The sequence below is a fragment of the Semicossyphus pulcher genome, unplaced genomic scaffold (assembly GCF_022749685.1).
Source record: "Semicossyphus pulcher isolate SPU_LCO1_2020_fin unplaced genomic scaffold, fSemPul1.0.p SCAF_19, whole genome shotgun sequence".
Classification (NCBI taxonomy): domain Eukaryota; kingdom Metazoa; phylum Chordata; class Actinopteri; order Labriformes; family Labridae; genus Semicossyphus; species Semicossyphus pulcher.
The window spans coordinates 10589310-10604866 of NW_027211692.1; the positions used below are offsets into that span (position 1 = coordinate 10589310).

At 40.7% G+C, this 15557-nt stretch overlaps 1 protein-coding gene across 1 annotated transcript in view; it reads left to right on the forward strand.

The window, feature by feature from the left end:
* Positions 1-15557, forward strand: part of LOC138596792 (roundabout homolog 2) — a 64347-nt gene that overhangs the window by 39062 nt on the left and 9728 nt on the right. The window contains exons 10-16 of the mRNA XM_069668151.1: positions 938-1019; positions 1247-1415; positions 7666-7832; positions 8130-8251; positions 8483-8699; positions 9968-10086; positions 13701-13878. Coding sequence (XP_069524252.1) covers positions 938-1019; positions 1247-1415; positions 7666-7832; positions 8130-8251; positions 8483-8699; positions 9968-10086; positions 13701-13878 — 1054 coding nt within the window. The remainder of the gene's footprint in view (positions 1-937; positions 1020-1246; positions 1416-7665; positions 7833-8129; positions 8252-8482; positions 8700-9967; positions 10087-13700; positions 13879-15557) is intronic.

The following is a 15557-nucleotide window of genomic DNA, read 5'->3' on the forward strand; positions in this document are numbered from 1 at the left end:
TAATTAAAGATGCCTAAGGGATGTGGGTAAAGCAAGAGCACTGTGTTTCACGGTGTGCCTTTAATGACCGTAGGAAAACTGAACACTCAGCACAACTGTGAACAAATATCACTCCGCCAATCTTAATTATCAGTAACCCTTATGGGCAGAGTGCGCCACGTCAAATAGTTACCTTTTAGGAATAAAATAACAGAATACCATGTAAGTATAAATGTTCACCCTTAAATTGAATTATCTTTATTACCTAAGAAGAGGAAATCTACAGCATAAACCTTGACAAAACAAATCTCATTTTACAATAGCATAGAGAATTTTTCAGTCAGTTCACAGCAGCACAGAAAGCATACCGAATATTGTATAGAAAATAAAGTTTCCAATTAAATTAATAAATAATAAAGTGGGTTTAAAAGCAACATGTCTCTCAGAGAAACTCATATTTTCTCTGTGATTGTTATAGTTCAGGAATTTGTACAATAAAGTTTATTGGCAAAATCTGAACTTTTAATGTTAGACATGTTATATTATGGTTGATGAACCAATGGGCTACATGTTCATTGTGTGGCTACATTATGATGTTTTATATACCTTTGTGTTATAAGGAGAAAAAGTTATGTAATCTGTAAAGTAACTACTTCATATACCTGTTAAATGTAGTGGAGTAAAAAATGCTGTATTTCTCACTGAATTGTAGAAGAGGAAATGTACAGAGAATGATATTATAGACGTAACTCAAACCATGGTACTTACAGTAAATTGAGCTAATGCTACGAATAAGTAAAGTCATGACTTTGCTGTCGACATTCTTGATGCAAACTTTCTCTAAGTCGTCCAAACAGATCAAACCTGTCGTTCAAAAATTAAAATCTTTCTCACAGCGTTTGTTCTCTTTGCGTTTCTTTTGGGCGCCATGTCTCAAACGTTGGCTTCTGCTTAACAGGACACCGACTCGGGGATGTACACGTGCGTGGCATCGAGCGCCACAGGGGAGTCGAGCTGGAGTGGGATGCTGACTGTCAGAGGTACTCACACCACTCACACTCACACTCTTGTCTCTCTGTTACACTTCACACTCCGTCACTCTCGCACTACACCTCCGTGCTCAAGAAACTACTTACTGTGCCAATGTTCTTCGCAAGAGTCTTCAGCCATAATGGGACAAAAATCCACCTCAGTTCGGCCCAAATGTTCATCAGAGTCCTCCTGCTCTTGTGATGTAATAGCGCTGTCGTCTCTGATTGTGTAACAGAGGACGGAGTCTCATCAGGATCAAGAGTGTCCGAGTTCATTCAGCTCCCGGGGCCTCCGCAGAAGCCTGTAGTGACAGAGGTGACCAAAAACACCGTCACCCTCACCTGGCAGTCCAACCCGCATGAGGGCGGGGCCGCTGTCACCTCCTACATCATCGAGGCCTTCAGGTACGCAATGACACTTCAGCAGTAAATTCAGATATGACCCTGGTGTTACAACAAAACATCAGCTGTTTCAGATTCAGAAAAACTTTATTGTCCGTCACAATGAAACAGAATCCTTGTTGTGGCTCCCTCGTAAAAACACTCAGAGATTAAAACATACATTGGTTTAAAAATAGAGTTGTGGATAAATGACTTTAAGTTGCAGAGTTCAAATACAGTATGTACTTATGTGGGAGTACAAGTCATTCACTGCTTGTTTTTCATCTTAATGACAGCTGGGATGCATAGAAATAGAAATAGTATACAGTCTTTATTTATATAGCACCCTTCTGTGCTGAGTGCTGTAGCAGTGAGAGCAATCACATTAAAACAAGCAGGAGTGAGTATAAGTTACGACATCAGATAACAGCAACAACGATCAAATCGCATCATAAGAGGAGAAAAAAGCACATTAAAGGTATAAAAGTAGCTTTTTTAAAATATATTTCCAAAACTTCACAAGGTCACTTTTTTATGATGAGAGCAAAAGACCATGAATGGTTTTTATAAGTTACATAACATTTTAGAATCAAGTAGCTAAATGGTTTGTACTTCCTGGATCGTGCTTCACTTTACTTCACGGCATGAAGGACAACGATGTCCTCTGGTCCTCACCGCGAACGCCACTTTGTCGTTTCCATGATATTGTATTTTCTTTAGTTTGTTGTCTCTTCTACAAACCGCTGACGCAAACAGCTGATCCGACACCGTACGCTGCAGGCGTAGTAACACGTATGTGTTGCGGTCCACACAAAGTAGTGCCAAATAAAGAGGCCTTCTTACTGAAAAGTGAACCACGGTGAATTATTCAAATAAAGCGTACAATCGATAGCACTATTGATTTTTAGGTGAGACTGTACGTGTGGGATTGACCCTCTCTGCAGCGGCATACAGCCTCGCTGCTACTATTAATAAGTATCTCACACAACCCCACTTCAAACAAACGGAACTATCCCTTTAATTCTACCTGTTGTTATTGGTGTAGGTTATTTTGGCTGACCTTAAATGTGGTGCAGGTAAACTTCTTTAGTTAAAAGACTTCTATTACCTCTTTAAAGTGAAGGGAAAGACTGTCCATTTGTTTAAAAGTGAAGGGGCGAGGGGCCTCATGTAAAGAGGCTACACACCTCGACGCACTGATTGCAGGCTCGACTCAAGGTTTGTCGATCATTTGGTGTCATTTTGATGTCACCTCCCTCTCTTTACTCCCCACATTTCCTGTCCCTCTACAGCTATCCAATTAAATAAAAGCAAAAAGCAAAAAAAATAAATAAAATGAACGGTTAAATTGATGTTGCCGAAGCCACAATATCCTGATTTTTTGTCCTAAAATTTTACAAGACACTATTGAATTTTGATTTGTTTATTAACATTATTATTTTGCTATGGAACATATGTATACTTATCAGTTATGATTTGAGTGATAATTAATGACTGCCGGCTGGTTGGAGTGGGAGGACGGTGCGTATTAACACCCCCGCCCCCGTGATAGACAGGTGACTGCAGCGCCTGCTGTGGCTCATTGGTCGCATCGAACACAAACACATGTCCTGTAGAACCACCCGGAAAGAGGAAAGAAATGCTCTTTTAGACACCTTATAAAATCTGTAATAAATAGACTGCACTTATACAGCACTTCTCTAGTCTTGCAACCACTTAAAGCGATTTTACACAACATGTCACATTCATCCTTTCACACACTGATGGCAGAGGCTTCTGTGCAAAGTGCCAATCTTCAATCATGTACATTCATACACAGATGGCTGTGCCTTTGGGAGCAACGTGGGGTTCAGTGTCTTGCTAATAGACACTTCAACATGTGGACTGTCAGACATCGAACCCCCACCCTTCCAACTGAGAAACGACCAACTCTCCCACACCCGCCCCTATGAGCTTAAATATCATGACTTCTTCTACTTCTATAATGTTGGGGACAAATTGTTCTTTTTTAAAGCTGCTGTGAGGAACCTTTGGTTCGTGTAGATTTTACATACTTTATTAATCCCTCAGGGGAAATCTCAGCTTTTACAAACATGCTACACACACATAAGCCCGAAATACACACATGCACAACAGGACTCTATGGACTATAATAACTGAGAGATGTCAGAGTGAGGGGGCTGCACATGGACGCCCCGAGCAGCTGGGGGATTCGGTGCCTTGCTCCGGTTCCTGAGCCAAGTCCCTGCAGACTGAGCTACCATCTACCCAAAAATGCTTCTATAACATCTGTCATTAGACCCTTTATGACTGATGAGGGCCCACATCTGTCTCTCTACTCCTCCTGAGCAACAGAACACACTCTATGTCCTTTAACTTAGTTTTCTTTACATGCTTTGGTAGATGTAGGAGAACCAACAGTGAAATATATATAAGTATTATTATAATTATGCAACCCCACTTTACTTCTGCCTCAGTTAAAGTTCAGCAAAGACAGTCTCCACTCGAGTATCATACTTTGGTGCACTTTCCGCCCCTAATTCAGGCCTCGCTATCTTAAAAAGCTCTCTCTGTTTGATAATATTCTGACTGTTCCCGGATAATGAAGTCCTCTTCATTTAGACTCATTAGAGTCTGAAATGTCTCATCTCTGCCTGAGGGAGAGACAGCCCTGTTAAGTGACGTCCTGAAGTGAAACCGTGACACTCCCTGCATCAGTATTTAGCCGAGGCGTCCCGAGGAGAGCCATAGCAGCTCCTAACAACCAACCAGAGGCTTCGGCGAGAGACAGTGAGTGAAGGAGGAGACAATTACTGCAGTGGTCAGCTCGGCAGCTCTGTCCTGTCCTGGGGCAACAAAAGAAGGGGGGGGATAGTTGCCCAGTTGGAGAGTTCACTCATTACAGGAGAAGTAGAGAGGGTACAGAACAAGTGTGCAGGCACAGGCACACACAAAACTCCTGTTAGTGGTGTGTGTATGTGGCTGCCTCGCACGCAGAGCTGGTGATAGAGAATCGCTCACTGTTGCACGCTCCAGAAACAACAAAATGCTCTGAAATGTTTGTTTTTAAGCATCAGCCGAACAAAGCAAGCATAAAAAATGATACTTTTGTGTTATATTATCCACACTTTTATACAGCACATTAAAATTCACACATTTCGGCTTTAAAAGAGACGAAATCTCGATGTATTTATGTAAAAGCAGCCGCTGTTGTTTCCACTCCAAACCCTTTAACAGCTTTCAAAAAGCGCTGGATGTCTTTATTTAAATGGCAAACAGTTTCTCTGGAGAACATTCGGTGAGAAAGGTGACACAGAAAAAACCACCGAGGATGGGAAAACGCTGTGGCATGCTTGTTGTAATTACATCGCCATTTTCTCCTCCACGGACTTGAGGAAAATGTTAAATCGTGCTCATGCTGTTTGATAGTCCCCGTCCCTGCAGCATCGGGCTGTTGTATCCTCGCTGGACCCATTCAGAGGCCGTCGTTATAACCTGCTGTAATAAAAAGAAGAAAGGAATAAAAGTTGTCATTGCTCCGTCCGCAAGCTGAGACCTGATATGTGCTTTTAGATGCTCACAATCTCATGGAACCAACAAGCAGCTGATACATTTATATATCTGCACACGTTCAATAATGGCTGATAAGAGTCATGGCAGTGTGAACAACTGGCTGTTTGGATTATTATATGTTTCTGACACCATCCTTATATCACCAGTCCAATATAAAGCTATAGCCAGGACATAGTTAGCCTAGTTTAGCATAAAGATACTAGAGGTAGTCATTTTTACACTTCAGTTTTGGTAGGGATTAAGCAATCATGCTAATTTGTGAGATCTTAAAGTGTTTAAAGATGGATTTTAACCCTGTTTTCCTATCTCTATGCTATGCTAAGCTAACTGCAGGTTGTAGCTCATATCTAACAGACATACATGAGTTTGGTATCAATCTTCTCATCTAACTCTCAGCAAGAATGTGAATATGTTAATTTCCCAAAATGTCAAACTTTAATTTAAGATCCCAAACAATGCTCAAAAGATAGTTGATTAATCAAATAGTGGGCTTATCGTAAAGTAGTTGCCAGCAACCTTAATGATTGATTAACTTTTTCAATTTGTAAAAGTCATAAAATGTTGCTGAATCCAATTTCGGGAGGTGATATGTTGTTTTGAGTGACAGTTCTCTTGCTTTAGGGCCTGTGTCCACTAATGCTGTTTTTTGCCCTGGCAGCACCCACAACCTCAAATTCAGAGCGCTTCTCACCGGCGCTTGCTGTTGCTAGGTTACAAAAGTTGACTCATGGCACTTCCACTTCCATTAGTGATCGTTTGTAGTGAAGTCTGTTTTAAATTGCTCTGTATGCTAAATATTTGTTTTTATTCAAATACATTTTACAAAGAAAACAAAAACAATGGAAAGGAATCGTGTCCTGGCTTTAGCAGCAGCTCTACACCTGGAAATTTTACCCTTAAAAAAAAAAAAAGAATTAACTTCTGCTCCGCCATTGTTGTTGACAAAGTTGAAATCAGAAGTCCCGCCCCTTCTTGATTTTGATTGGTCGGTGAGGGAGAAGTGACATTGACGACAAGCATGGTGGTGGAGCAAGAGTTGACCAAGTACACAGTTAGCGGACAGGACCAAGAAAATGTTTTTCTTCCACATTCTACTGTCACGTTATGACTTAAAAGTTTTGATTTGCACTGCAATAATTGCATTTTTCACCATTTTCTGACCAAAGTTTGTTATTAATTATACAAAATTATAACTGACAGATCAACTAATAGTTAAAACAGTCCTGAATTGAATCCCTAATCCTGCATATGATATTTAAATACCTTGAGATATCACACTAAAGGATTGCGCAGCTATTGCGTCCACAAAACCTCTGCAAATGACACCAAAAGACTCCGCCTCATTCTCGAAGCACATGCAGAGGGTTGAATGCACCCCCAAAGTGTGCTGCAGAGCAAACAGGGTCTCTGTGTTCCGGTGCCATTTGCGTGTATTTAAATGAGTCATGATGCAGACATTTGGGGAAAATTCTGCCCCTTTCTATGCAAATGAGCATCGTGGCAAAAAGCACCTATATCACTAACGCCAGTGCTAACAGCACCGCGCAGATAGAGTGACAATATTACTTTCTGCAGAGAAGTGGTGGTAGCTGTGGCGCAGTGTTATAGCGGCTGTCACGCTCTGAGTTTCCAGTTATCATGACACCAATTCCACCTCTTGTGTGATCAAAAATGTATTTGTCTGTTAATAATATTTTATCATTATTATTATAATCGGGAGATCAGTCTGGGGCTATGCAAGGCTCAACCCCGGCACATGGGCCCAGACACAAGCAGGCGGTCTGGAGCCGTTACGCATGACAAGGATTATTATATGGACGAGCTGCTATTGCGCGCTTGTTTACAAAAACGAAGCTGCGTTACAAAGAGTGAAACTAGTAAACACCCGTCGAGTCTGGGCTTCACAATAAACTGTTAAAGAGCTGCCCCCTCCTCTCCCTGCTCATCATCTATCTGTGCATGGAGTTGAGATCCGTCAGTGTGCGCTGAACTACTCCCTGAGAGCGCAGCACCGTGCAGCAGAGAGGTGCAGACAGCTCCTCTTCACAATCAGACAAAAAGCAAGAGCAAACAACTGCACGGATCTGCTAAACTTTATGTTTGGGCTTGAATATCATCTGCAATTTGCTTTGTGAATCTGACCTTGAGACGGAGCAGATAGCGGGTGCACATGATGGTGCTATCAGCGGTCGCAATTCATTCTTAGTGAAATCCTCCCTTAGTTTTCTCACAACCACAAGATGACATTTCCCATATCTCAAAAAAATAACCAACTACAGCTGCCATATTACACATGATTGACCAAATATGTCAGGTTTAGATTTCTCTCTTTGACATGGCCTGTTCCTCTTTTTTCCGTCCTTGCTATCAGGCCATCAGCAAAGGGTCAAGAGTTGTGATGAAGTCCAATGTTATCTCCAGATAACATGATAATGAAGCTGGGCTTTAAAGATAACAGGAGTGCAACAATGTGGACAGCACATTAGCACATTTGCCTATTTAAATTTTACTTATAGTCCCATAGAACGTCTTCCTGATTAAGATCTTCACCTTCATTATCATCTGACTTTCCCTTAAATCTATAAATCCTTGAATCACGAACAAATTCACTTGTTTTATCCAACAATATTGGTGTTCTTAAACCATGACCGCAAGAAGTAATTTCATGTTTGTAAGACTGAGTATCACCTTTTCCCTTCAGCCAATCAGTGGGCAGCACCTGGCAAACGGTGGCGGACCACGTGAGGCAGGAGCGGCACACGGTGGTCGGACTCTTCCCCAACACCGTTTATCTCTTTATTGTCCGAGCGGTGAACTCCTACGGCCTCAGCGATCCCAGCCCGATATCTGAGCCCGTCAGGACGCAGGGTGAGTTACATTAATGAAACCTTGTTCTTTTCATAATCAGAGTCCTCCTTTACAATCTTTACTTCTGTGTATATTTATAAAGCAGGAAATTAGAGCTACAGATTGTGCGGCTGGCACAAAGATAATGTGCTTCATGGTTTAGAAAAACTTTGCATATGAAGTCTAAAAACTAATTGCTTTCTCAGTGTGATGCTCTCCTGCCCTGAGCAATGTTTAATTATATCAAAAAGCTGCTCTTTTTTTAGCTGAATATCGGTTTTTTTGGCCTTTGCTGACTGTGTGTCTTTGTTGTTTCAGACGGGAGTCCTACAGAGCAGGGCGTGGACCACAGACAGGTGCAGAGAGAGCTCGGAGAGGTGTCTGTCTACCTGCAAAAGCCTGTCGTTCTGTCTCCCACCAGTGCCAGGATTTCTTGGACTGTGAGTTGGATTCTTGGCTGATGAAAACGTCTACTTTTCAAAGTCGGCTTTGGCTGTGCGGAGGACACGCTAATCTCTGAACATTAACTTCAAAACCTCCTCCAAAACATTACGTGACACAAACAGATTAACTTGAAGTTCAAACACAGCTGCGTCTGCTCCTGATTACTGATGTAAATATTGAACTCTGTGACTCTTTTTTTTTCTTTTTCTCTTTCTCATAATTTTCAGGTGGCTCTTCAGTCTCGCTACATTCAGGGTTACCGTGTGTTTTACCGAACCATCGGCAGCTCCTGGTTGGTGCAGGATGTGGAGGCCACGTCTGATCATAGCACCATCTTAGTGGATCTGCACAGCAATAAAGAGTACGAGATCAAGATACGGCCGTACTTCAATGAGTTACAGGGACACGACAGCCTCATGGTGCTGCTGCGGACGCCTGAGGAGGGTAAGAAATGCTTCTTAATGAATTTGTCAGCAGCATAAAACTTATTTTCATTATCAGTTAAGATGAGTAATTATTAGAGCCACAGTGATTATTATTGTCCTAACAGGTTATATAGTTCAGTATTCACAGACAATGACAGTTAGATAAGAAGACTGAATCAACTCTGATGCCTGTATGCTAAGTATGATACAGGGTTAGCTTAGCTTACCATAAAGACTGGAAATAATGGGAAAAAGCTAGCGTGATTCTGTCCAAATGTCCAAAAAGAAAAAACAGATCCCCTAAACTTTACAAATTAACACACGTTATTTGCGGGAACTATAAAAACACAGAAGTCTAACAACTTAAAGATGTTGTTTTTGGAGGTCACATGGAGGACTCTTTGTCAGCCTGGTCTAGTGACCTTCAAAGTCCTTCGAACTGCAAAATAATCAACTTCAGAAAACAACAGCTCAAATTTGTTTTCATTATGGCTTTGCCTTTATTACATAGGACAGCTGAAGAGAGACAAGACTGTGGGGAGTAGAGACTGCATGGGGCGCCTGCTCTACCAACTGAGCTACAGCCGCGCCCCGGAAAACAACTGTGATGAAATAGTCAAAAAACAAATTGACTTTGACATTTCAGTTTTTATGCTGATTAAAAACCTGAGATACAAAGGTGTTTTTGGTAAATGTTGTAACTTTTGGACAGAATGAAACTAGCTATTTCCTGTCCTGATGCTAAGCTAAGCTAACTGGCTGCTTGCTCCATTGTCATATTTACCACGTTCAGTCACATTTTGTTACACTGCCAAACCATGTTTGTGCGATAAACAATTCAAAAGAAAGTTAAATAAATTAAAGAAAGGGGATAAAATGATTAATACCCTAGTTTATAGTCCATCATTTCTTTAATTAATTAGAAAGTTGTTACCTGAAATTACGTAATTATGAAAGTAAAATAGAGACAGTGTTTAAGTGTTAAACTTAATTCTTAACATCTCAATCTGTGACACATATTGAGAATTACACTTAGTAATACATACATAAAGAATGAACTGTGATGCTAACTGAGCTTCTTTTAAGGACTTTAATATAAATAAATACATTTCTGTTAAAAAAGTACAAACTGACGTACTTCTTTCAAGGACTCTTCTCCGACATAATTAGGATATAATCTGGAATAATGGACCTCTAAAATAGAGTGTAACTCTTCTCTCAATAACATTGGTATCAGTTAATAATAATTCAAATAATTATAGTTTTCCTTCTTATCTCCGTGTGCAGTTCCGAGCGCGGCTCCACAGGCCGTGTCAGTGGTTCAGCTCACTAACAGCACCAGTATCAGCGTGTCCTGGGAGCCCCCGCCTCATAACACGCAGAGCGGGATCATCCGGGAGTACAAGGTGAGGCTGCAGCTATCAGAACCAGACTACAGCGACTCCTGAGATGAAACCTGATGACAAAACCTCGGCTGATGTTTGTTTCTAATTTTAAGCCTGTCAATCACAGACGCAGCTGTAGACCGCAGAAATAGAGTGGAACTAATTGTTCTTCTAATCCACCATGTTTGTATTTTTATGCCCCGAATTTGTTGTTTAGACACTCGTGAAAAACGCTGATTTTAATTAACCATTAGTAATTACCTCTTATCTGCTGCCAGAACAGAAAGAGACTCAATTTTGTCATCAGATTTTCAGTGGTACACTGACTGTCCTTGTCATCTGTTCTGCTCTGCGAAGAAACACTGAGTTCTGATTATCCGTCTCCAAGCATGAGCACAACGCTGATTACTAATCATCTGGCTGCTTTTCCAAGAAAAGAAAAAGAGGAGGAACGCACAGTTCTTTTGTTTAGATGTATTCTTTCCGTCAGCATGAAGAAAGTTATGAGAAGTCTGATCATGAAAAAGCAGATCCTTTGGTATGTAGAGGCTCAGCAGCCGCAGGCAAGGATCACACTTAATCCCCTTTAACATTCAATTTGCTGAAAACTTCACACTCGCAAAGCCGGCCGTGACTCAGATGTCAAACGTGTAATGTTGAAATGGTAGTTTGTAATATTTTCATCATAAAAACTTTATTAATAAAAAGTTTATTCATTGTAAATTATGCAGAGTCCACAAGGTGAGTATTTACATTTTAGTGCTTCACTGATTTACATTTATTTACAACAATAGTTGCTGCTGACCTCAAAGATGACTCGCTGCAGATTAAATATCCCATCAGTATGAATAGCAGCTGAAGTTTGCTCCATTATAATGCTAATTTTCTACATGAGTGCTTTTACTGTGGGAGCATATTGTGCTGTAAATTTTATGTTTAGAAAGAGGCTGTGCCGCGGTTGACAGAGGAAGGAACGCGCTCTTCGTCTCACAAATGCAAAGTTGAATTAATAAACAAGTCTTTTAGTATTGCTGCCGCAGCCTTACTCGGCTTGTGCCAAACTTTTAGAACAAACTAATGAGTAATCGACATTACCCCTGACAATTTCCCAGAAAATTTCAACACAGTCTGCCCCTGAAAGTTGCCCTCTCACACATGTCCCTCGCAGCAAGAGATTTTCCCTGTCAGACGGGGGAAGGAGCTCCCGAATCTCTTCATCGCTCCAATTTGCAGACATCTTTGCTACTGTCATCTTGTAAACGATCCCTCCTCTTCAACCTCGGATGTTTTTAATCATCCTGTTATGTGTCGCTCTTCTGGTTTCTCTGATAAAAACGTCATCAATCCGCCCACTCGCTCGCGGTAAATGTTGCTGACTATTACTTGCTTTTACACATCTGCTCACCCCGACTTCCTGCGGACATTTCACAAGGAGGCTGGCAGGAAAAAAGTCAGCACAAAGTATGAGTATGAACATTTTAATTCATTTTAATTTTAATTAATAAAACAAAACAAAACAAGACAATAACAAAAAAAATATTAACACTTAGGCAAACTTGTATGTAAATTCTATTCCAGTACATGGCATCATTTACATCCATAAAGATAAAGCATAAAGATGGGTCTTTTGATTACACCAAAGAACAGAGCGTCAAATTAGCTTTCAATTAAAATAAGGAAAAACAGGATGTATATCTGTCCACACACACACACACACACTTTCACACACACATTGTGAGGGGCACTCACACTTGCCATTCATTGAGTTTGGTGAGGAAATCATCATCAGGTGTGTGTGTCTGATCGCCCCTGATTCAGGTGTAGGAAGCCAATATATATATATGTACCCTTGGGTTCCAGTGCTCTGTGCTGACTCATTATCTCACCATCAGAGGTCGTGAGAGGTTCATTCAGTGTCTTTGGTTTGCTCACCATTTCTAGCTTCTTGGTGTGGGGGAGGTCTTTTCTGCCCCGGCCTTGTGTTTTGGTTCAGAAGTGTTTTCTTGGTCTCCCTGAAAGTTGAGTGTCTTGTCAGCTGCTCGGCAGCTGTGGTTTCCTTCCCCCCTATCGAAGTGTTATTTAGTGAAGGCAGTTTGTTTTTTAGCTTGTTATTATTGTGATTTTTTCCCCCTCTTCTGTTTAATCGCTTGCAATTTTTATGGTTATTCCTCTGAGATAACTTTAAGACACCCCCAGTCTGCAATTGTGTCCCACCCCCTCATCCTGACACGCCGTGTTTTGCCCGCACCTTCGCCATGTTTATTTTACCCGAGCAGCGTTTGCGAGAGGAAAAAAATGGCGCCCGCGAGGAAGTCTAAGGGGGCAGACCACACATTTATCTGGGGCGGGGTCACCAACCTAGAGGAAGAGTTATTGCCCTTCATGACGTCATGTAGGGAAAATCTTCAACTCGGCTGTTTCAGCACACATTTTATGAAAAGTGGAGCAAGCAAGAGAGGGAGAGGATAGATTTTTCTCATTTAGGGGAGGTTTGTAGACAGGCTGGGGGCGCATATTACTGTTAGAAAACCATTCTAAAGTGAATTTGCATAATATGGGACCTTTAAGTAATTTTTTTGACCACCTTCACACAGCAGTCCTTATCATCCTTTATCTTATCGGTAATAACATTGTACTTTTTGTTCCACTAAATGTATACACAACTATATTCACAAACTGCAGAAAAGATTCTAGATTGTCTGGATTACTCACAATACTTTTATAGTATAAGACATTGTTATACATTTAGTTTACATTTGCATTACATCAGCACTGCTGTGGTTATCTGTGGCTTAGTTAGCTCCATCTTGAGCAGTTGCAGTAACATGTTCATGTATCACTGACAATTACCGTACAAAATACTAAATAATGTAATATTGATATAATAATCTGCACAATGTGAAATGTTACTTTTCAGCCTGTGAGTACATCTTGCTGTTAAAGTGTTTGTACTCTCATGAGGGTGAAATTGATTTGATCGGCAGTAAATCGCACTGATGTTCAATCTGAGACACACTTTGCCATCGCAGCCTTTCTCCGTCTTGGCATGATGGATGCTGCTGTAAAAACATTACAGAGTCAGTGAAGCGATGATGCTGACTTGATAAGTCTTTTTTACTTATTCAGCTTTGATGATTCAGTGCTACATAGTTTTAGCACTTACCACTATCCATACTGCTCTTTGCACACAGAAGCTAAAATACCTTTAAAAATACAACAAAATGAGGTTTTATTGGCTTGATCCATCCAATCATCCGTCTCTAAACAATCTTATCTTTACCATAAAGCTTTTTAATTACAAAGGACTACTTAAACATTGTATTACAGCTACTTTTACCTCATAAATCTGTATATTTCTTTCACAGCAGGATTATTTATAACATTAATCCAACATCAAACACATAAAATGAAAGCACGTATCTATGTACAAAGTCAGGATTATAACTGTCATTGCATTCATATCCCTTCTCTTTTATCTCTGCTGTATCTTTGTTGTCATTCTCCTCCTGTGCACAATCAGATTAAGCTTCAACGATAAGAAATGACTCTCATTATCGGATACTTTTATCTCTTTCTAATCGTGTTTACATGCTTTAAGATCCAAACATTAACCCTCCACGTCTCGTATCGATCAGGTGTGGTGTCTGAGCGGCAGCGTGGAGCCGGAGCACAACATAAACCAAACAGTGGACGGAGCGGTTCTGTCCATCCTGCTGACAGGCCTGCTGCCTGACGTCCGCTACACCGTCGCCGTGGCTGCTGTCACCAGCTTGGGCGTGGGTGCTCAAAGCCCGCCTGTCAGCCTGCTTCTCTGTGAGTCACTCAAACTGTTTCAGCCGCTACATGTAGAGAAATATGGCGAGATACGCTCTCAGCGGACTCAGTTTACCACAGGTGAAATATGTATGTGCCATGTTGATTTCAGAGTGTGAATGATTTAACAACAGAGGCGTCGTCAACACTGATGTTAGGAGTGTAAAACAGTGTTACTCAGACATCCACGCAGGCACACACAGGTGGTTTCTTGTGTTGTAGCCCAGAGGCGATGTGTTTGTTTTGGTGCTTTCTGACACCTTTTTCCTCTTTTCCTTCAGCTGCAATTTTATTTGATAGAATAGTTTAATAAAAGAGTAGAAACAGTTTGAAACAGCTACACTGGCTCTGCACAAAAGTAGCAACATCTGTGTGCTGACACAGCTGAAGCTTGTTTTCACTTGTTTGTTAAACCGGTATAAAAACCAAGTTCAGGTGTTACAGGACTTTAATCCATTTACAACCAAAACATGCAATTTATTTTCTTCTAACGTCTAACATGGTGCTTTCTAAATGTAAGAGCTTTTGTAACCTTTGCACCATAGACTGTATATAGGAAGGCAACGTGCCTTAAACGTATATTCTTTCTAATGGCCAGCAGGGGGTGTTGCAAAAATGGGTCTTTAAAAAATACTCTACTTCTCATTTGATTTTTTTTTTATCCCAGTAAACATTTTTACAATTAGTTTTTGGTCTCAATCGCAAATGTAAAGTCTTCTTTAATGTAGCATGATGTTAGTTTGGTAAGTCACTGTCCCATAAAGAGTAAAAATATACATTAATACAGGGTATGGTTGACAGCACAGCTACCTGTGACTGAAAATTTACTACCACAGCGACCTGTCAATCAGGATATTGGTCCTCGTCCATAAATTATGTCTTATGATTAGGATAAAAATAAAGATGGCGTTGGCAGAAACGCAAACCTTAAGGCTTTAAAACGGATGTCCTTATATCAATGATAAAGTCATGGAGGGGGCGCTGGTTTGGCTCGGTTGGTAGAGCAGGCGTCCCATGTATAGAGGCTACAGTCCTCGTCGCACTGATCGCAGGTTCGACTCCCGGTCTGCCGATCCATTTGGTGCATGTCATCCCCCACTCTCTGCTCCCCACATTTCCTGTGTGTCTTCAGCTATCCTATGAATAAAGGCAAAAAAAGCCAAAAAAATAATCTTAAAAAAAAAAAAAAAAAAGAAAAAAAAAAAAGATAAAGTCATGAAGTCTATGTCCACTTCTTTGATACAGAATAGCCTTAGGTGGGAGTCTAAGCTAGCTGCTTCCCCCTGTTGCCTGTCTTAATGCTAAGCTAAGCTAGCCATCTGCTGGCTCTAACTTCTAACATTGAGCTAATAGACATGAGAGTGGTGTCAATCTTTTTATCTATATCTCTCCAAGAAAGTGATAATATCATATTTACCCCAATCGCAAATTATTTCTTTAAACTGAATGATAAAGGACAGCATGAATATATCCTTTTTTAATGCCGATCCGGAACAGATTGGCTGCAGGAGGCGTATTTGTCAACAGAGCTGTCAAATATCTAACTAAATCGAAACTTCTCAGAAAAATGAACACTGGGAAAAAAAATGTATTTGACGTGTATTTTGATTTTATAGTTTGACTCATGTCTCATCTGTTAACATGGAGGAGGCGGGCTTTATGGCCTATACTGCAGCCAG